Source organism: Emys orbicularis, chromosome 9 (genome assembly GCF_028017835.1).
Source record: "Emys orbicularis isolate rEmyOrb1 chromosome 9, rEmyOrb1.hap1, whole genome shotgun sequence".
Taxonomy (NCBI): Eukaryota; Metazoa; Chordata; order Testudines; family Emydidae; genus Emys; species Emys orbicularis.
In genome coordinates, this window is record NC_088691.1 from 90,073,936 (window position 1) to 90,096,183 (window position 22,248).

A 22,248-nucleotide genomic window follows, 5' to 3' on the forward strand; every position below is an offset into this window, starting at 1 on the left:
GAAGTCAGCAGCTGCCTTTGCTGTGCAAAACAAAATATTGAGAATAAATAGTTTCTTTCTTTTTAAAATTATTCAGTTTAAGGTCATCAGACTTTAGATGAGTGACCCTGCAGATTTATAAGGCATTCTGCTCAGCAGTCTTTTAAATAGTCATATACGAAAGAGCCATGCTACTGGTTTGGACTTGGTCCCATTCTTGGTAAGGTTTCACAATGTCATACATGACTAATGGACTGGATGGCACTGGATTCTGCAGCAGCTCTTGCCATACTGTGCCACATGTTGGGAGAATTATGGGATGCAGAATGGAGGGAGTCCTTGTCAGAGAGAGAGAGCATCATAGCATATGCCTGAATGAGGAAACAAGAGAAAGAGAAAGTGGTAAACACGGCAAAATGCACTGCTTTGACATTAAACCATGTCACCTCTATGGAAGCAGCCATGCTTCCAGCCACAATTTGATCCCTAGAGAGTATTTTGTATTCAGTGGAGGTCTAAATTTGGATTTATGTATACAACATCTGTTAGGTAAAGCTCTGCCAACCTTTCCTTTGACATTTTTTGACCCACTAATAGTAATAATTCTTTATCCTCATCATCCAAGGCTGACAAAGAACTTTAAAAACATCCAGTATTAATTTCCTGGGTGCTTTCAAGACAAGAACACAAGGAAAGCCCCTTTTTAATTGCTTCCAAATAATATTCAAAACTGGGATTGAAATATCAGCCTAGCTAAATGCTGCTGAACAGAGAAATGCCATGGACATAATGAGCAACACCACTAGGAGGCGACAATACCTCTGCCAACAGACCCATCCCTAGGGAAAGTTCACTAATTCTCTTCAGTGGTGCAGTCACACTAACTTGTGATAATACATCTGGCCAAGTCCTCTCAGTTGTATTGGAGCACATCCACTGACTACAAGTGATCACTCCAGCATGCTTGCACTGGTGTATCTGAGAGCAGAATCCCACTAATCACAGTGATGTAATCTCTGCATAAGGTATATTACACAGCAACATACTGCTTTTTAAAAATATTCCATATACCTACATATCATGGGCCAGATACTTAGGTTGATTACACCACCCAAGAATATGCCCCCCCCTCTTTAAAACAATCTGATACCCCGTTTGCTCTGATAGTAACCACAGAGTGGGGAGAGCAAATTTTCAGGGCTTACTGTGGATCAGGAGCACAAACCTTTCTGCTGTGATTAAGATGACTCTAGTTTACCACACACCAGCAGGTCCACCTTTTGGATACTCAGTGACAAGGAGTTACGGAGCTTAAACTGAATTAAGGATTTACCTGGGTCTTGGATTTCCTGTACAATGGTTGCTTTAGGTCCTCTGGCAGGTGTGAAGTATTGAAAGCTGCCAGTTCAGCTTCCGTGTATTGATTTTCTTCCATTTTCCTCATTTTGAGGCTATCTGTGAAGTGCCTTATGTGATCCAAAGCAGAGAGCCCAGTCTTGGTATACTCGTCCTCTTTATACCTACAAAAAGGTGATGGAGGTTATGGGTTTTTAAATGTAAATCAAATCTTTTGCATGCCTCCAAAAAAAGGCCTTCTTATAAGGACTCGCCAATATAAGGCTACTGCACTCCAATTCTCATCTATTTAAGTCTGCTCTAAACTGCCTCACTTTTAACTTCACCAAAAATCATAAGCAGCAGGGCCGGCTCTGCCTTATTTGCCACTCCAAGCGGCAAAGGGAAAAAAAAAAGCTGCCGCCGTCATGCCGACAACGAGGGAACCAGAGGAGGAGCTGCCGCCGGCGTGCCGCCGCTGCGGAAACCGGAGGAGGAGCTGCCGCCTGAAGCCGCCGGCGTGCCGCCCTAAGACCGCCTGGGAAGCTGCCCTTTCCCGTTTGCCGCCCCAGGCACTCGCTTGCTAGGCTGGTGCCTAGAGCCGGCCCTGATAAGCAGCTACAGTATGGTCCAGCAGGTAAGGATAACGGCGTGGGACTCAGGACACAAGACCATTGCACAAGTCACAGGCAGCTAGTAGGTGCCAGATGGCATATGCCACATGTTTATATATGCATCCATTCTGTCCTGACAATAGCCCATAGCTCCCTGTGCCAATTATTTCTACTCTTAAAAGGAACAGATTGCCCAAAGGGGCTGAGGCTTGGGCTGGTGTCAGCCAAATACAGGTGCACACTGACATTGCTATTGAGTTAGCTCATTAGGGCTGTTTCCTAGCAGGCTTGCCAGAATTTGGGATGCTTGCACTGTTTTATTTTGTTTGTTTCTTTTTTAACCTTATTTGACTGTACCATTTAAAATACTAGGAAGGAACTCACCTGCCAGGGGAAGCCTTGCAGTTCATTTCCAAAGTACTTGTTTCTTCGTAGTCATCCTCAGGGCTCCCTTCATGTAGGTTACTTGTAACCGGTTCCTTGACTGGCTTCCCTGCAATTTCACTTTCGTCGTCTTCCTCATCCATCACTACTTCATCTTCTGCCTCGTCATCATCCAGCAAGTCCGAGTTCTGACTTGCCACCAACGCTTTCTCATCCTTAAAGTGGCTGCCATTCATTCTAAAATAAAATAAAAATCAATCAATGTATAATCAGGTTTATGAAATCATACCAAGTAGAGCTGAAAAAGACCTCTCCTGCTGCCAATGCAGAATGGTCCCTTCCAGCATGCTTTGTAGTATTTTGTACTCTTTAGCTTTGAATATCACGGAATTATTGTTGTGAATTCTGTCTAAAAATCAATGAAATATTATGACCCAAACTGCATGGAATTCCACACTTAGTTTTGGGAGCCCATTGCACTCCATTTTATACATAACCATCAGGAGGTGTTTTCTGATATTCTTTTTAATGTGTCCCATCCTTCGTTTAATCGCAATACTCCTACTTATATCACCTAGCCTTGGCACAATAACCTAATGAATTTTAGTGGGAGCTATATGAGCTGAGAATCTGAAAATCAGTCCTGAATTTTTTAGAAATGGCCTCCAATATTATGCTCACAATTTCGCAAAATCGAATGCAGGTGTACTATTTTCTACAATAAATTGTGCTCACAACTCCACTCATTAAGAAGCCCACCTATGTGACTGCACCCACAGATTATGCATGGCATCTGACTGGGTGCAATTTTGCACTCACATTGCAGTAGGTGAAAAATTACAGGTGCAAAATTATGCCCACAATTATTGGAGGCTGGATTGAAATGTGGCCAAAAAGAAGGTCCAATGGCAATAACAAAAAAAGGTCCCTTAATTCTCAATATCTAATGCAATGTTTTAAGCGAGAAGTGAAATCAATACTCTTATTTAAATGAATAATTATAGCAATGCACATTTTGAAAATTGTTAGAGTATTCAGACCTATCATTAAACTGTCTTGTGCTTTCAGAGCAGGTTAGCTCTTTAGGACTACATACACCTCTACCCCGATATAACACGACCTGATATAACATGAATTTGGATATAACGCGGTAAAGCAGTGCTCCGGGGGGGGGGGGGGCTGCGCACTCCGGGGGATCAAAGCAAGTTAAATATAACGCGGTTTCACCTATAACGCAGTAAGATTTTTTAGCTCCCGAGGACAGCGTTCTATCGGGGTAGAGGTGTATTCTACAAAGGGTACTGAGCTATAGTCTTGTACTCTGTAGCGTGTTTGATTAAGGGGTCTATCCTGTAGGATGCTGAGTAACTCAGGAGGTGCTCAAATTTTATGGACTTAAATGGGAGTTAAAGGTGCTCAGCTCTGCCACAAAAATGTATACATTGATACATGCTGAACCATATATGCAGCTGGTGTAAACTGGCGTAGCTCCATTGACGTCAGTGGAGCTATGTCAACCTATACTAAACTGTGTATCTGGCCCAGTGTTTTCATATAAGAAATAACACTGCACTGTTGGCTCATTTATTGTTCTAATTGCAGGAGTGGCCCTTTGCCTTCCAGGAGTACAGCTATAAAAATGGGAACTTTGTTGTCTGCACAGAGTTAGCGTGAATTTATATGTGACTTAAACCACACTGCATGATACAGAATATACCGAGAATTTTAACACAGGAAGATGTGTCATGAAAATACATTAGATATTGATTTGTTTGGTTTATTGTTATAACATCTTTACTTTCTTAACCAAAAGCTTTAGCTCACCAAAAGCTGCCAGTCCTGCTGGCTGCATTCCTCTAGGGTCATTGTGCTCCTGAATACATGCAATGGGATTTAATCTATTTGCTGTCGCTTAGTTTTTCCAGGAAATCATCGTATGGCTAACTCTTTTGAAACTATACTGGGAATGATTCAGTAACTGTCCAAGTCATGAATCATTGTCCCCACATAGTGGCATAAGTGATCTCTCTCCTGCCATCCATCTCCATCCTCTGACGAACAGAGGCTAGGGACACCATTCTTACCCATCCTGGCTAATAGCCATTTATGGACTTAGCCACCATGAATTTATCCAGTCCCCTTTTAAACATTGTTATAGTCCTAGCCTTCACAACCTCCTCAGGTAAGGAGTTCCACAAGTTGACTGTGCGCTGCGTGAAGAAGAACTTCCTTTTATTTGTTTTAAACCTGCTGCCTATTAATTTCTTTTGGTGACCCCTAGTTCTTGTATTATGGGAATAAGTAAATAACTTTTCCTTATCCACTTTCTCAACATCACTCATGATTTTATATACCTCTATCATGTCCCCCCTTAGTCTTCTCTTTTCCAAACTGAAGAGTCCTAGCCTCTTTAATCTTTCCTCATATGGGACCCTCTCTAAACCCTTAATCATTTTAGTTGCTCTTTTCTGAACCTTTTCTAGTGCTAGAATATCTTTTTTGAGGTGAGGAGACCACATCTGTACACAGTATTCGAGATGTGGGCGAACCATGGATTTATATAAGGGCAATAATATATTCTCAGTATATTATGTAATATGGCCTTTATGGCATATTAAAAAGTTGTTTCAATTGTGCCCGCCAATGGGTCAAAATCCCCCACATCTCATCGTCTACACTACAGTAACCATTATCAACCAATATCACTCATATCTGACAACCTATTAAAAAAATCAGAAAGTGATCTATTTGCAACACAATGACAGAATCCCTGAGTTTGCACTGAGTCAAGATAGTTGAACTGCAAAGGAAATAGGGGATAATTATTCAAATAGCGCCAAAGAACAGATATCTTTAACATCTTTTATCTAAGTATGATGATGATGACATGTTTTGGACAGACATAAGACATTATTAATCATGGATCCAACTGCCAACTTGCTAGTTATGCTAAATCAGGACTGCTAGAAATGAAAGGGAAATGGACTAAAACCAAAGTAACGAAAGCCATATGATTAAGAAAACAGATTCACTAATTATACTTTCAAGTGCAGTAATTTGCCAAGGATAAAACATCCATCAAAAATAGTCTGAAGTGCTGAATTTAGAAAGGAAACACTGTATGACCCATCAACCTTTTCTCTTTACTGCCTTCCTGTTGAGACATGTTGAGACCAGATGTGCAAAAAACAAAAGACAAACAAACAAACAAAAACCCAACAACCCTCATTGCCAGTCAAGATGGAATGAAATTTGGATATACATGTAATAATTTAATCAGTTGCCTTCATGAATATTTGTCTTACATCTACTATTGTTGATTCCAGCATAAAGACACATTAGAAATTGAAAAGGGGGATGAACGTATTCACTATCAGCAAACAATTTCTGATATTGAGAATCTGATGCAAATTAACTGAAAGAGGCAGATAATGTTGGAGCCTTTATACTACTTCATAGGGTGTATGGTTCATATACACTCAGTATGGTAGCCTTTAAAATTAGAAACACACAAGATCTCTCATGGCCTTTATGCTTAGCCATATCTTTATAGTAGCTGAAAATTCTTAGAAGTTATTATCTGTTCCTTATAGTTAAGGAAAAATTAGATTTACATATGTACTTAAATCATACCCTGACAGAAAGAGAGTCTCATATGGCTAGAGTAGTGTGGACTATTATTACTAGTAGTTGTACTACTGACTTCATGGTAGTAAGAACTTTACCTGGCAGTAAGTTTATGCATTTGTACTAAGGAATTAAATTTAACTTCTTCCACTTTGTTAACTGCCCATTTACCTTTAGATTACAATGCTCTTTCTAATCCTCTCCACACATGGTTGTTAATGCTGTTGGGTCTGTGATTTTCAGTGAATTCAAAATGGAGGCAGTTTATGGTATGCTTAAGTGGACATGAGAATTGGTGTATGGTAGCTTTAAATTGGGAAGCCCTGATAAAAATAGACAGCCACCCATTAAAAAGGTGTGTCCTGATTTGCTGTACTCAGGGATTTTGCTGCCTATCACCAGATTATGTGCTCCGGTCTGTAAGTATACAACTAAAGTTGTGACCTGCTCATTTGAATATACTCCTTTGTTTCCAGGCTTTTGTTTATCCATCAAGGTTGGTATCAGCACACTTATTTTGCTAAACTGATTATATGACAATTGTGACAGCAAGGATGATAAAATCACTTCTGGTTCAACTCAGCCAACTTCCCTTTTACAGTATCCATAATACTCAAAATAGCAGTCATGGGGAAATGACTTGGGAAAGGAATATAGTCATCTTCAGGAGCTGTCTTACTACAGTCACATCTTACCTTTCTTCCGAATTTCTTGGGGATTGGTTATTGTGGTTACTGTTGCCGATGAAATTCCGAATTTCTGTGAAATAAGAATCCTCTTTGTCATCCAGAATTGCCCCCGTGCTTTCAAGTTCTGAGTGAGGTGAAGATGTTGCAGTACCTTCAAGAAGGTAAAATTGGGGAGAAGGGTGGTCATTTGCATTTTTCATACATTTAATCCTTTACAAACTAATTTAAAAATAAAATTTTCATGTGCATCATTTTAGGATAGCTGCGAATATGAAATCCCTAAGACAGTTTTTATAATAGTAATCAAAATAGTCTGTGTGTGATTATATATTTCACATTTTGGCTGACACTTTCAAAGCACTTTCAAACATTATTTAAACTTCATAACACCCAGTGAGGTAGGGAAGTATTATTAACTCAATTTTACAGATGGATCAACTGAGGCACAGAGAAATTAAGGGCTAAATCTTGTTTGCATTGAAGTCTATGGCAAAACTCCCAGTGACTCCAAGATTGGGTCTTAAGTGATTTGCCCAGTATCACACAGTGAATCAGTGACAGACAGACAAGTAGAACCCAGGAGTCCTGACTCCAAGTTCTGTGCTGTAATCATTAGAAAAACAATGCTGGTTCCCACCTCCTCAAGGACACACCTTATTATGAACAGGGGTGATTTGCTTGTTTAAGTCTGCCAGTCTACCTGACTGCACAAGTCAGGCAGATACAAAGCCTTTAAATAAATGTTGGCCCTGTTGGGATCCAGGAAGCTTCCACCCTTCCACTGCTGAAGGACCTCCCCCCAGCCTAAGGGGAGGATCCACAGGTCCGAGATTCCAAATAATTGCAGGGGACAACTAAGGAGATGACAGGAACAGGAGTGAGGTCACAGGGCTAAATGAAGGAAACCTGACAGGGACACCGAGCAGAGAACCCCAGACAGCGCCCACTGCTCCTCGAAGGTGTCAAGGGAGCCAGCGGACGCTACCCAGAGGAACTCTGCCCGGATGCGTGAATGGACTGAGGAGTGGAAATAGACCCCACAGTCGCAGGAAACCCCATCGGCCAACCTGCTCTCCTTGGTTTTGTAGATGGCCATTTTGGCCAGGGCTAGGAGGAAGTTGACAAGGAGGTCCCGCGACTTTGTGGGGCCACGGATAGGGAGTGCGTAGATGAACAGGTGAGGGGAAAAGTGCAACCAAAAATGTAATAATATATCCAAGAGGAGCCAGAATAGGGGCTGCAACCTGGCGCACTCCAGATATACGTGCACCAGGGTCTCCCTCACGCCGCAAAAGGGGCAGGTGTCTGGGATAGGAGTGAACCGCGCCAAGTACACACCCATGCTCACGACTCCGTGAAGGAGCCGCCAACTGATATCCCCGGCGGGCCTCAGGACCGGGGTGGAATATAGGCTGGCCCACCGGGGCTCCTCACCCTCCAGAGGTGGCAGGAGGTCCCAACACTTTGGGGCGGTGCGCGAGGGTGAGCATGTGAAGGGTGTGGAGCACGAGCGTGTACAAATGTTTCCTTGGTGCGGTCCAGAACCGTACCGGCTGCAACTCGTGAAGCCGGCTCACGGTAAAGGGGCGAGATGGCCAGGAAGGTCCACGGTCAGGGGCCCGATGAAAAGGTCCGGAGGGCCTGGGGTGGAGGGTGGGTGAGGCGTGCCCTCTCGCAGGACCCGGTTGAGGAAAATCCGAGCAGTGGGCGGTAAAGCGGCCCTCACCTCCTGAAGTACGCGCTTGGGAGTATAAAGAACAGGAGTACTTGTGGCACTTTAGAGACTAACACATTTATTTGAGCATAAGCTTTCGTGGGCTACCGCCCACTTCATCAGATGCATAGAATGGAACATACAGTAAGAAGATATTTATACATACAGGGAACATGAAAAGGTGGAAGTACCCATACCAACTGTAAGAGGCTAATTAATTAAGAGAAGCTATTATCAGCAGGGGAGAAAAACTTTTGAAGTGATAATCAAGATGGCCCATTTCGGACAGTTGACAGGAAGGTGTGAGGATACTTTAACATGGGGAAATAGATTCAATTAGTGTTATGACCGAGCCATTCCCAGTCTCTGTTCAAACCTAAGTTAATGGTATCTAGTTTGCATATTAATTCAAGTTCAGCAGCTTCTCATTGGAGTCTGTTTTTGAAGCTTTTCTCTTGCAAAATTGCCACCTTAACGTCTGTCACTGAGTGATTAGAGAGGTTGAAGTGTTCTCCTACTGGTTTTTGAATGTTATGATTCCTGATGTCAGATTTGTGTCCGTTTATTCATTTGCATAGAGACTGTCCAGTTTGGCCAATATACATGGGGAGTATGAGGCCTGGAGAGTCCCATGCGCTGAGCAAGCGTCAGGGGATCCAGCCAGTCTCCCCGGTCGTAGTCCAGGAGGTCTCCGACTCTGGTGACTTCCGCCAGGACCGATAGGCTGTTACTCAGAATTGGTGGGCTTTAGCCCTGTCCCTTCCAACCACTGTTTTTAGTTGAGTCCATTGCATATGTTTCCAAAAGGGCTGAGGCTGAGGTCTAAGAAAGGAGTCTAGTAATTTACTCATTATCAGACTCATATGAGAGGAGCAGCAGGGCCCAATTCTCTGCATGGGGAATAGTTAGACGTTGGATTTCAATTTAATTCATGGATAGTGGACATTTGGTAGAACTTTAAGTCTAAAGGGCTGATGTGATAGGCAGCCACAAAGACTGCTTGCATACTGGGTGTTATTTCTCTGGTTTACATTCGTAGCAGTTGCCTTTACTTAAATATAAATTTCAGTGTCTTTCTTTCCTGTCGCCCTGTAGCATAAGTAATGTCAGTAAATAAACCTGCATGTTAGACCTGGGGTTTCAAATGGAACATAATCTTACCTCCTGGTTCTGGAGTATAGTTTTGAAAATGCACATTACTGATTAGTTACTGAAGTCTATAATTGGATAACACCCAGGAATATCAATGAGAGGCATCTATATGCATCAAGGAAAAGACAATCCCTGCATTTGATACATGTGTTTGATTATTTCTAGTTAAGTAGATAATTAACTAAAGAGAATGCAGATAGTCATTTTTTAAAAGTCTACAGATTTCTCAACTACACACTGTCTCACTATCCCCCTCCCCGCCCCCCAACCCTAGTGCTACTTTCATGGCCCATGAAATCCTCAGATGTGGCTCTCTTGATTTTGTGGGGGACCTGGTCCAATTTGTGGCAGTGGGGACAGAAGCAGAGAGGCTCCACTTCTTCTCAGCTGCAGGTGGTCTGAAAATTTTAGGGGATGCCAAGAATAACTTTGAAGGCACTCCCCAGAACTCTAAGGCAAGGCCTTCTACTGACAACAGTGTGATCATGGAGGTTGCATGAAAAATCATTTTGCAGGCCCAAAAATAATATGGCTGGCTTGAAAAAAACCCATAAAAGTGCATTCCATTATAAAAAGAAAAAAAAATCTATGCACCTTGAAAATCACTGGGATTGGTGCTCCTAAATCATTTAGGTACTTTTGAAAATCACACTCCCAGTACCCAGAAGCTGAGAACAAATGGTGCATATTTCACAAAGACAGTGTTGAAAATGAGCAGGATGTACTTGTATATTAACACTGGATAGATCTCTGGTGCAGTGAAAGGGGGAAATGATTACATACCAGACATGTTCCCATTCTCATGCTTTTTTAAATGTCTGTCTAGATTGGTTTGTTGACCAAAACACCTGTCACATAAGTGACATTTGAATGGCTTCTCCTTATTGTGGATGTTACGGACGTGCCTCTGCAGGTTAGAAGATATGCTAAAAGATCTGTCACAGTATTTGCATCTAAAAATAAACGAGAGGAAAATAAATTGTTTATTAGTAACTGGAATAATAATCAGAATAAAGGGTAAAATTATTGTTCAAAACACACTTCAGACCCTAAATTCTCTCCTTTGAACTTTTTTCTTCTTTTCTGGATTTGCTGATAACTATTGACTCGATCCCACTCCAACTGCAGTCAAAGGCAAAGCTCTCATTGACCTAAATGGTACAGGATGGCACCTGAGGGGTCCAATTCTCTGCTTCTTCACAGGGCTTTCAGACAGGTGGAACTCTGTTGGTGAGGACTCATCTGGAGTACTGTGTCCAGTTTTGGGCCCCACACTACAAGAAGGATGTGGAAAAATTGGAAAGAGTCCAGCAGAGGACAACAAAAATGATTAGGGGGCTGGAGCACATGACTTATGAGGAGAGGCTGAGGGAACTGGGATTGTTTAGTCTGCAGAAGAGAAGAATGAGGGGGGATTTGATAGCTGCTTTCAACTACCTGAAAGGGGGTTCCAAAGAGGATGGATCTAGACTGTTCTCAGTGGTAGCAGGTGACAGAACAAGGAATAATGACCTCAAGTTGCAGTGGGGGAGGTTTAGGTTGGATATTAGGGGAAAAAATTTCCACTAGGAGGGTGGTGAAGCACTGGAATGCGTTACCTAGGGAGGTGGTGGAATCTCCTTCCTTTGTGGTTTTTAAGGTCAGGCTTGACAAAGCCCTGGCTGGGATGATTTAGTTGGGGATTGGTCCTGCTTTGAGCAGGGGGTTGGACTAGATGACATCCTGAGGTCCCTTCCAACCCTGATATTCTATGATTCTATGACAGTGGTTCCCAAACATGTTCCACCACTTGTGCAGGGAAAGCCCCTGGCGGGCTGGGCCGGTTTGTTTACCTGCCGCGTCAGCAGGTTCGGCTGATCGTGGCTCCCAGTGGCCGCGGTTCTCTGCTCCAGGCCAATGGGAGCTGCTGGAAGCGGCGCGGGCCAAGGGAAATACTGACCGCCGCTTCCAGCAGCTCCCATCGGCCTGGAGCAGAGAACAGCGGCCACTGGGCGCCGTGATCGGCCGAACCTGCGGACGCGGCAGGTAAACAAACCGGCCCAGCCCGCCAGGGGCTTTCCCTGCAAAAGCGGCAGAACAAGTTTGGGAACCACTGTTCTATGAACTCCACTGACTCGTGACCTACAGGTGCAATTCAGTGAAGTGCTGAGTAGCCTTAACATACACTGTAGCTAAAAGGAACTGCGGTTGAGCTTGCTCAGCACCTCAAAGGATCCGGGCCAAGAGGCACTCAACATCTTTTATGATCAGGCCCAGTATTAGGATATGATTCTGCACTCTGTTTTTGGACATAACTCCCCTTGAAATGAAGGGTGCTTTTGCCTAAAAAACAACTGCAGGATTTGGGCTCTTGGGATGTAGGTTTTGTTCACATAGTCAGCTTTTCAGCTTCAATCCACATGAGTCTTTTAAAATTTCAAATACTGCATTTAGGAAGAAGCATAATATTTCAGATTTAATTGCATCAAATTAGTTAGGATGATTGATTCCCATGTATTTAAAAGTATTGCCTGCAAAGTTGAGGAGTTTGAAAAACAGTAGAGCATAACTCTATTGTTTCATGTGCTGCCAATACAATACAATTAAACACTTTTGGAAAAAACATGAAACAAATTCTTTCTAATACTCAAATAAGGTAAAACAGGCCATTTTATCTATGCAAAATTATACTGTGTGATTAAATCTTTTTTTGAGGAATTAGTTTGCTCAATTGCTAATCCCAAAGAAAATTCAGTTATCTTCCAAAAACCAGCAATAAACAATCCAGATCTTTAATACCGTGCCAATGTGGGTAGTTTAGTCTATCACTCTGGTACCAGAGGCATCAATTTTCATACTCTGTAGTGATTTGGAGTCCCTAAAGCCTTTACTGTATTGCTCTTTAAGCCATTACTAAGACATACTCTAACTATTCCAAATTCTCTTTCTGGCAACTAGCCAATAGTCTTCATCACCCTAGTTTTTCAATCTTCTACTTTTCCTGTGCTTCAAAACATGTCCATTACACTCTGAACAGCGTCAGTTTTTCAGTGCAGAAATTGTCCATTATGCTTCTAATTGTTTCTGGCTTTTATGTAGTGGACGAGCGTAACACGCTTCAAATGCAGCTTCAGTCATGAATAAAATTAGATGCAAATCCCATTTCCCAAAAAGACCCCAGGAAGAAAAATGCATCACAAACAATGAGCTTTTTCTGCTCTTTACAGGTCCTAAAGTGCACAAATTTGTGTGTTTGTTTTATTGGAACATGACTTGGCTTCCTTCCAACTGTTTTTCAATGAATATTTCATTTTCAATAAGCTAACGCTTCAATTCTCATTTCTACATGTGCATAACTATCATGGATATTAATAGCAGATACACATGCTTGTCAGCAAGGGAGTAAAGCCAACTATGTTTCTGGTAATTATATATAGTTCAGAAAGAATTCAAATTAGACAGGAAGTAAATTTATACACCACCATCTTTGAAACTGTTTTTTGTTTTAAATCACATAATCTAAGGAGCACCTGAATTAAGTATAAACACTACAAATAATGCTGCTGTGTTTTTAGGCTCGGATTTACAGAAGTGCCCAAGTGATTTAGGAGCATGACTTCCATTGAAAATCAATGGGACTTGTGCGCCTCCCTCACTTAAGCATTTTTGAACCACCTATCCTCAAATGTCAGTCATGTGCAGTGGGTGGGATTCTGTTACCACTGACATCAGTGGGATCAGAGTTAGACCAACCCACCTGTTATGTATCTAAATAGCTACATCTACTAAGGGCCTGAACCTGAGATGCGGGGCACCCGTAACACCCACTGAAATCAAGGGGAAAGTCAGCACCAATCCAGATCAGGTCCATCCAGAATAAGATCTTTGGAATGTATTTATTATGGATGAATTCTGAAATAATCATATCATCTTACATTTAATACAGCACTTTCTATTCTGCAAGATCCCAAAGCAATTACAAAATTTGAATGTGGAATACAGGAATCTTCTTACTCACAACTGAGATGCTACTACCTCTGGGGTAGAACATGGAAAGGTTTTGGTGTGGTCTAGGCCAGGTGTTGTTTGTTTTAAAAACATGTTTTAACTAATGAGTTTTAAATCCTCTGTGTAGCCAGGGTAAGTTGTATTTCAACGTGTGTTTGCTGGTCAAGGTGATCCCACTCTCCATTGCAGTAGTGGCCACAGGTTTCTGCAGTCTCTAAGTGGGGCCTAAGACCAGCGTATCTGTGCGGCAATCACTGATCATTACCGAGACTACCTATACCTCACCATGTGCTCCCTCTTAGAATTGCCTAAAAATATGGCTCTTGTCACACTCAAGGAGTCGTACAGCCCCTCTTCATGGATTCTTCAGTGATTGTGCCTTCCCATACAGTTCTAAATTATTTGGGGCCTGCTCATGAAAAGGGATGTGGGGGAGGATTTTGACCATAGTTTGCAAAGTGCTTTGAAATAAAAAGTGCAATATAGAGAATTGCAGCAAGAGCTTCCCCCCATCCTCCACCCTACACACATACAACCTTTAGTAGGCTATAAGTGGTAAATATCACATGATTTTTCATTGGATTTTTATGTGTATCCTGCAGTACAATTGTAGTTTGATAGAATCTTGATTTTCAAGGAAGACCGAAAAGCTTATGGAAAGTTTAATTGGACCAACAGTACAGCTGGTAAGGAGCAAAATAATGCCACTGGGGTCAAAGTGGCATTCCCTCCCTACCCTCAAGTTAGGTCAGGTGCATTAGAAAGGTTTTGTCTTCCACTAACACACCAAGCATATAGCACATTGCCATTGGCAGAGCACTAGGCTGGATTGATTACCGGTGTGCTCTGTAGTTACAACAGCCAGTTTCTTCTCTGGATAAGAGATCCTATAGGACAGGGGTTCTCCAACTGGGGTCGGGACCTCTGAGGGGGCCGCGAGGTTATTACATGGGGGTTCATAAGCTGTCAGCCTCCACCCCAAACCCCGCTTTGCCTCCAGCATTTATAATGGTGTTAAATATATAAAAATGTTTTTAATTGATAAGGGGGGGGTCGCACTCAGAGGCTTGCTATGTGAAAGTACAAAAGTTTGAGAATCACTGCTATAGGAGATCCTATTTCTGTGCATTAAGGCAGCTGGGAGACTCATATTGTCAAAGCATTTTCTATAACTTCATGTCTTCAAGTCCCTACCCCACACCCTGCTGGTAACATCGAACAAAAAGGAGCTGAGCTTTGAGACTCTCATCAAGAAGTGGCAACAGAGAGTCCTGTGGCACCTTTAAGACTAACAGATGTATTGGAGCATTAGCTTTCATGGGTGAATGCCCACTTCGTCAGACGCAAGACTCTCTCTGTTGCTTTTTTACAGATCCAGACTAACACGGCTACCCCTCTGTTACTTGATCAAGAAGTGGCGTTATAATGGAGGTAAATATCCTTCCTCACCCCTACCCTTGTGAGTGAACATGCCCAAATAGAGTTGGGAGCCAAGGAAGCTTTAAATTAGACCACTGCCTCACAGACCCTTAAAATTAATGCAGTGTCTTTGCATACATAGGAAGGAGAGGGAACATCAAATTTCCTAAATCCGCACACACCAACCAGCAAATAATACTATGAACAAAATTAAAAACATTTGCTAATAATGATACTCAGAATCCCAAAGTGTTTTACAGACACTAATTTATCCTTACCACACCTCTGTGAAGGAGGCAAGTACTATTGTTCCTGTTTTTCAGATTGGGAAACTGAGGCATGGAGATGGTTAGGGCTGAGATTTTCAAGTCGCCTTGACACACAGTTCCCATAGAAGTTAATAGGAGACGTCTAAATCTTCAAGGCAGCTTTGAAAAATCTCTCCCTAAGAGTATACCGACACTGTGATAAAAAGCCCGCAGAACTGAGTCTCAGAGACTGGGTCAGCTGACAGTGTGGTTACAGGGCTCAGGTTAAAGGATGATAAAATTGCAGTGGAGACTGTACCACTGACTCATGGGCTCAGAGGGCTCATAGCCTGATGCCTACGCTGCAATTCTATCGCCCAGCAGCCCAAGCCCGCAAGCCCAAGTCAGCTGACCTAGACTCTGCGACTCACTGCCATGGTTTTTTTCATCTCAGTGTAGACATGTCCTAAGTGTCTTTCCCAAAGGAACTGAAGGCCTGATTCAAAACCTACTGAAGTCAACTGAAAGACTTGTTTCAATAAGCCTGTAATGAGTCAGTGCCAGAATTGGGGACAAAACACAATATTGAACTCCCATTCCCCTGCTGTAAACACTAGGCCATGCTCATGACCACAAACACGTTTTATTATACCTGTAAGGCTGCTCTCCAGTGTGCGTTCTCAGGTGACGTGTTAAGTTAGCCGATCTTGGGAAAATCTTGCCACAGTATCTGTGATTAGAAAACAGTTTATATGACAAAGTCACCGTCGCTGACTTTATTTCACTGTGAACTACATAATGCACCAGATGCACAGCCATAATTTAATCAATTCTATATGGTACTGGGATTTCTTAGGCCTTTAAAATATTCGATGAAGGCATCAGACAAATATAAATAACCCATGAATGAAGTCTGAATTACTGGCACTTGCTGGATTTCCTTGCACATAAGCAAGCAATTTATGCAAATAGACATTAGTTTTAATTACCTTCCAAAATTCTAACCTTATTAATTCCATATCTGTCACATTCATGTTTTGGAAGCATGAAAATCTGTTATTCAAGGCTTGGGATTCTGGTTTGCGGTAAGGAGATTTCAATTCTTTCCACTTATTCTATGTGTCAGCAAATGTGACATCATTCTGTGCATTGAATAGGATCAGAGCAGACAAGATTCAAAGACCTAATCCATCAAGGTATGTTTCTATAACAACTTGTCTTGAAAGGTGACATGTTTTCAAAAAGATCAGATAAACTGATATGCCAGTGTCAAATACCCTAGCATTCTAGAGATGATATAGAGACTTAAATAAGGCAATTTTAAAAATCATTCCACCATTTCCCCATTTCACAGGGAACTATAATAACAATAAAACCTCCTCAAGGCTCCCAGGTAGCATTCCAAGAAACTGCATGATTAGAAGAGTTACATTAAGGACCTTCAGCTCAATCTTGCATGGTAATAAGCACTCTCAACTCCCTCTGAAGGTAATGTCAGTTATGGGTGCCATGCATAAAGGACACTTTCAGAAGCTTTCAGGATTTGGCCCTATATTTTGAACATACAGTTTATTATTTCATACCAAGCTATACAAGCATGACCCTGATCCTTCTCACATTGACAAAATTCTGATTGACTTCATTCATACATGCAATGACTATGAACTTATAGTTTTTGTTAAGGTTGTAAACATATGTCCTTATAATTCATGTATTTTGTGAAAGATCCCTTCTGACATTAGAGGCAGATGGTCTGAGGAAAGCAGCCCTGTAGCTTGTGATCAGAAAAATTAATAGTGAAAGCACATTTATTAATATAAAGGTGATGAGGAAATTTGGGAACAAGCTTGTTTATGCAGTATTTTCAGCCTCATTTATCAAACTCGAGTGATGTAGGACAAATTCCTCATATAATAACAAAAAAACAAAACACTGTTTCTGCGTTTGACTGAATAAAGAGCACTCTGAAGTACTATAGACTTTCCATGATCTCTATTAATCATCCAATCAGGAGTAATTTCTAAAGTAAACAGCAGCGTCTTTTGGAAGCAGAGAAGAGATGTTAGGAGACCCTGTCATGATTAGCTCAGCAATTACCTGCAGGTATAGCGTTCCTTGCCCTTCCTCAGGAGGTTTTCTGGTAGGGCACTCGGTGGGGCGCGGAAGTTGAACATGGAAGGGACAGATTGTATGAGTTCACTAGCTTCTGGTTTCAGGGTACTAAAACTCTCTAGTTTTTCAGCCATGTTTTCTATAGCTGACATCTGCAAGAGGAAAGGAAAAAAAGAAAACATCACAGTGAAGGTGCTCTTTTTCTGTACAGATAATTCTAAACACAAGGAATTCCATTCAAAAAATGACTGCGTATAAAACTATTTTGGTTTTTCACTTTGTGAGTAGGACAAAGTGATGGAAAACTATGTTATCAGAGTTTGAATAAGACAAGTAACTTTTACTGACAATAGATCACTCCACAGCAGTGATGATGCTATACAGTACCTGCCAGTTCCTGTTCATCTAGCAGATCTTGTTTCCTAATTTCTGTACATGCTAATGAATAACTAATTCTGTATGAGATCTAAACTAATTGGTATGAAGGCTTATAAAATATTTACATTCAAATACTTTTTTTTGCACTACAGTTTAGGTTCCTATGCTTTTCTAATTGGTATGAAGGCTTATAAAATATTTACATTCAAATACTTTTTTTTGTAATTCTAAGATTTGAATTACATGGTGTAAATCCAGAATTAAGTGGAATTACACTCTCTACTCTAAAGGAGGGCAGAATTAGCCTCATAGGCCACAGGTGTTGACACACTTGATATATCAGTTCCCATTAAGCAGGAACTGATATATACTGTGCTCTTTTAACAAAATTTACCTTTTTTTTTTTTTAAACTGTTTAGGGATTTCTTTCTTAATGTTCTAATCTCATATGCTGGCTGGTTTGACTGCCCTCACTCCATCCATTAAAAATACTCTATAATAATACTCAAAAAGCACTATGGCCAACTTTTCAAAAGTGATTTTGGAGGCCTCAGATTTTGGGTGCCCAACCTTAGACACCTTAAAGGAACCTGATTTTCAGAGTGTGGGTGCTCAGCACTTTCAGGCCCCTTGAAGATGTCTCAGGTTTGGCACCTCAAAAAATTACCCCAAATCATCTGTCAGGTTTGAAAACCTTGGCAACACTGCAGAACACGGTAACATTTGAAAGTAAGAGTTTCCTCATCTCATTCCCCCCACAAAAATCACAGGGCTACAACTCAAGATTATAAAAGGCACACCACCATGCAGTCTTCTGAGAAAACTGACAGAATAGAAGCCTAAAGGAAAAAGCCTACACATTTTACAAAGAAGGAGAAAGTTACTTTAAAGCTCTTAAAACTAATTCTCCTCTCTCTTCCCACAACATAAATAAAAAAACATTTCTAGTGAAGTCAATGGAATTACACTATCCCAGTGTAAGAACCCAAATCTGCCTCATTAGCCAGTGTTTAATAGTAGCTTACTACATGAGTAATGCCACTGAAACTAACTGATACTAAGGATGAGCAAGAGTTGCAGAAGGATCTGATTTGCCTCTCACGCAGATTGGGGTAACTCCACTGCCTTAAGAGGAAATACTCCTGATTTACACTGGTGTAAGGGGAGGCAGAAAAGTGCAAGGAGATTATTTTTCATAATACACCATAGGATTAATAAAGTAATATTCAAGAGACAGAATATTTTTCATGGAACCTTCCTCTAAAGTCTATGGTGCGATTGGTCTGATTTTGATGCTTTTGTTACAAAAAAAAATTGTACGCTTGTTTCTTGAAATGACTATTCATGTTCTGGTTAGCTCAGGGTTTTTGTTTTTGTTTTTCCCTTTGCCTCATAGCCTGCCCTCTCATTTCATGCTCAGACTCCTAATGCACACTACAAATTGCAATGTACAGGGTACCACTGCCAATTTGCCAAATGTCTTTCATCAAACATGGTGCAAAAAAGCACAGAGGGAAGTCAAGATACATTTACTTGTCAGGCAACGAATGTGAAAGCATTGAGAGGCAGTAGGGGCTGTAAGCTCTGGGGTTTGATTCATAATCACTCAGCTGCTAAAACATTCTCCATAGATGCAAGTGGACAGCACATTTGTCAATATGAAGGATTTTGACATGTACTGATCACAGGGCTGAGATATGTAATGATGCTGCTTCTGGGATAGGAGGTAATTCTTCTCAGCAGAGCAATGTCATTATCAACCCATACAGCTCAACATCACCATATATTTATTTTTATACCACTTCATATTCTTCTGTACTCAGAATCGATTCTTAAAGCATTTATGATTGTATTTCCACTGCCTTTAATTCCTTCTAATTGTTCCTGGCAAGTAACCATTCTGATATTTTACTATTGCAGAGAATAGATGGCTTGAATGAAAAATGACCTTTGGCCTTCAGGCTGATTAGCACTGACAAGACACTGCATGGGTTATGATAGTACATATTTATGGTGAAGAATAATAAGTGCATTGAGGAGGATAATAAATGTTTTATTTATGTATATGTAATACTCAAGTCAGTTTCATTATATAGGGGTTTTAAATCATTTTTTGATCAAATCAACATTTTTCATGTACATGGATCCCTACAGTAATATATTAAATAAACTATTTTCCTATTTACATTTAAAATGACTTAGTCATCTTAGTATCATTATTTTATTTGCAGCTTTGGGGCGTGATTCTGCTCTGGCAGTGACGCAAATCAGAACTAAGTTCACTGATGTCAATGGAGCTACACCAGTGTGAAGTCAGAATCAGATCCTTAGTTTCTTATTCACAGAAAGTACAAGCACTTCCAATTACTGGAAAGCAATGACAGCTTTTTAGAAACACATGCCTTGCCATGAGAATTACTATAAGGTTTTTTTGTTTGTTTGTTTGTTTGTTTTTAAGAATGTAGAATGTAGTTACTTTACATGGTTTATATTGTTAAAAAAATGCACCATCACCCAGAGGAAATATTAAGTATTTGGGATCAGATCCTCAACTGGTGTAAATCAATATAGTGCCACTGAAGTCATTGGAGTTACACCAGTTTACATCAGCTGAGGATATAGCTCCCAGAATCCAAACAATGCACATTTTTAAAAGGTAATAAGAAAAATAATGACTATTAAAATGGGCAGCTTTCCTTTGCTTTGCAGGCAGCCAGCCCTGAAATAAAGTAGGGGTAAAAGTGAGGGAAGGGTAAGCTATTAACTCCCTTCTTTCCTCTTGCACATATGCTTTTTGCCCATTTGTATTCCCTCCACTCATCGCCGAGAACTACTGAAGCAACATAAAAGCTATCAGTGAATCCTTCCTTTCAGCATCTTAATGCTGGCTATGGTAGCACTTTGCCTCAGCTAGAAGGAAGGGTCGCGGTTTCCCCATCAGAGCAGATCCTCTTCCCTTCCCCCCCTTCTCTCCCAAAAAACCCTCTAAGGCAGAATTGAGGATTAGAGGATATAGCAGCAATGTAAGGTAAGAAAACCTTTCAGGAATGGCATAGTTATCAAAGTAGCAGCCCTTAGCAACTCAGGAGATTCAGAGATGATGTTGAAAGCACGACAGTACTGGGAATCAGGAAGGGAGAGAACACACCATGGTCCTTGGTTCCCCAGTTGACCTCGATGAATCAGCTCCTCACTACATCTCAGGTGCTTCCTGCTCCTCTAGATTCCACACTTTGAGTCCTAATCCCCCTTCCCCAGCTTTGCTTCCCTATAGATCTTCTAAAGTCCACAGGGCCTCCTGTGATCCATAGTAGATCCCAGGGAACCAGGGGCCTACTCTGGTCTGCTGTAGCTTCTGCAGCCCTATATCCCCAAAAATAGCATGTCTGAATGACTTCAAATTCTTGTAACTGATCTCTAGCCCTTCCTGCAAAAATTTGAAGTTGGAAATTCTTTTTTGAGTAGTTTATCCTGGATAAACAAAATAAATCTCAGTCTTAACAATGGAGGGGCTGCAATGATCAGTGAAACACTGATCTGCCAACAAGCTAACTTAGCAGCATGACAGACACCCACCCTGGAAGGTTAGGTAGATAGTTACTGAAACAGGATTCACTTTCTCTAGCCTGTGGTCTCAAATCCAAAATCTCTTCCCACACCAAGATGCTCCCCTTCCACAATTTACAGATAACCTGATTCTTTATCACAAGACTGCCCAGGGCACTGCACCACATTATAAGTGGAATGGGTTTCTGCAGATCTTTATACCAAATTCTGATATCTCTCCATTCAAGTGAGTATTTAGGGTTCAGTTATGCCATCAAGGTACAGCCATACCTTGGAGACAGTGAAGAACCAAGCCACCTCTGGGTGACTCTGGGAGGAATTGTGTCACAAGGAAGCACAATTGCTTCTGGTACTCCCAGGAACAAAGGGGGAGCATGCGTATCACACCACCTCTCTGGACAATAGAGTATGCTTCCCCCTTCATACCCGAGGGCTCATCCAAAGCCCAGTGAAGCCAATGAACATCTTTCCAATTACTTTAATGGGCTCTGGATCAGGCCCCTGGGAATGTTCACTGATCAGTATGAAGCACAGAGCATGGCCCCACCTCTTTTGGGGTGGCTTGCACCCCAGTTCAGGCTAAGAGAGAGCACTCCTTGTATTGAGGGAACACTGGCCACTGCATGGTAGTGCAGTTGTCGGGGGAGGAAAGGCACAATCTGACTCTTAACGTAGAATTAGTGTAATTTATACGTCTACAGAGCAAGTTAGCTGAAGAGGTAAGAGAGTGAGAAGATTGCATTACATATTTTACATAAAGTTATTGCCTTATGGACAAGTAATGTCTGCTGCTAATCTGAGAACAGTGAATGGCAGTATTTTATAAAGCACTGTAATTTTTTGATTTACATATATGAGAGTTGTTGATTCTATCTGAGTCCAGATGTCTGGAAAAGGAAGTAGCTTTACCCCCACCTCCCTCCTGTCCCTAAGAGGCTATTAACCGCATACTGACGCAAACCGATATGTAGTTACAATTCCCTAGCGCTGACCCAAAAAGGCAGACATTACCATAATCGGATAAAACAAGTATTTATAAACAT

The 22,248-nt window shown here is 41.4% G+C and overlaps 1 protein-coding gene across 5 annotated transcripts in view; it reads right to left on the reverse strand.

Annotated features, from left to right (window-relative positions):
* Window positions 1-215: 215 nt before the first annotated feature.
* Window positions 216-22,248, reverse strand: part of MECOM (MDS1 and EVI1 complex locus) — a 255,278-nt gene continuing 233,245 nt past the window's right edge. For all 5 annotated transcript variants that reach the window (XM_065410570.1, XM_065410569.1, XM_065410568.1 and 2 more), the window contains 7 exons: window positions 17,246-17,412; window positions 15,801-15,878; window positions 10,278-10,447; window positions 6,635-6,779; window positions 2,313-2,549; window positions 1,313-1,499; window positions 216-350 (listed from right to left, as the gene is read on the reverse strand). In XM_065410570.1, the coding sequence (XP_065266642.1) occupies window positions 216-350; window positions 1,313-1,499; window positions 2,313-2,549; window positions 6,635-6,779; window positions 10,278-10,447; window positions 15,801-15,878; window positions 17,246-17,412 (1,119 nt within the window). The remainder of the gene's footprint in view (window positions 351-1,312; window positions 1,500-2,312; window positions 2,550-6,634; window positions 6,780-10,277; window positions 10,448-15,800; window positions 15,879-17,245; window positions 17,413-22,248) is intronic.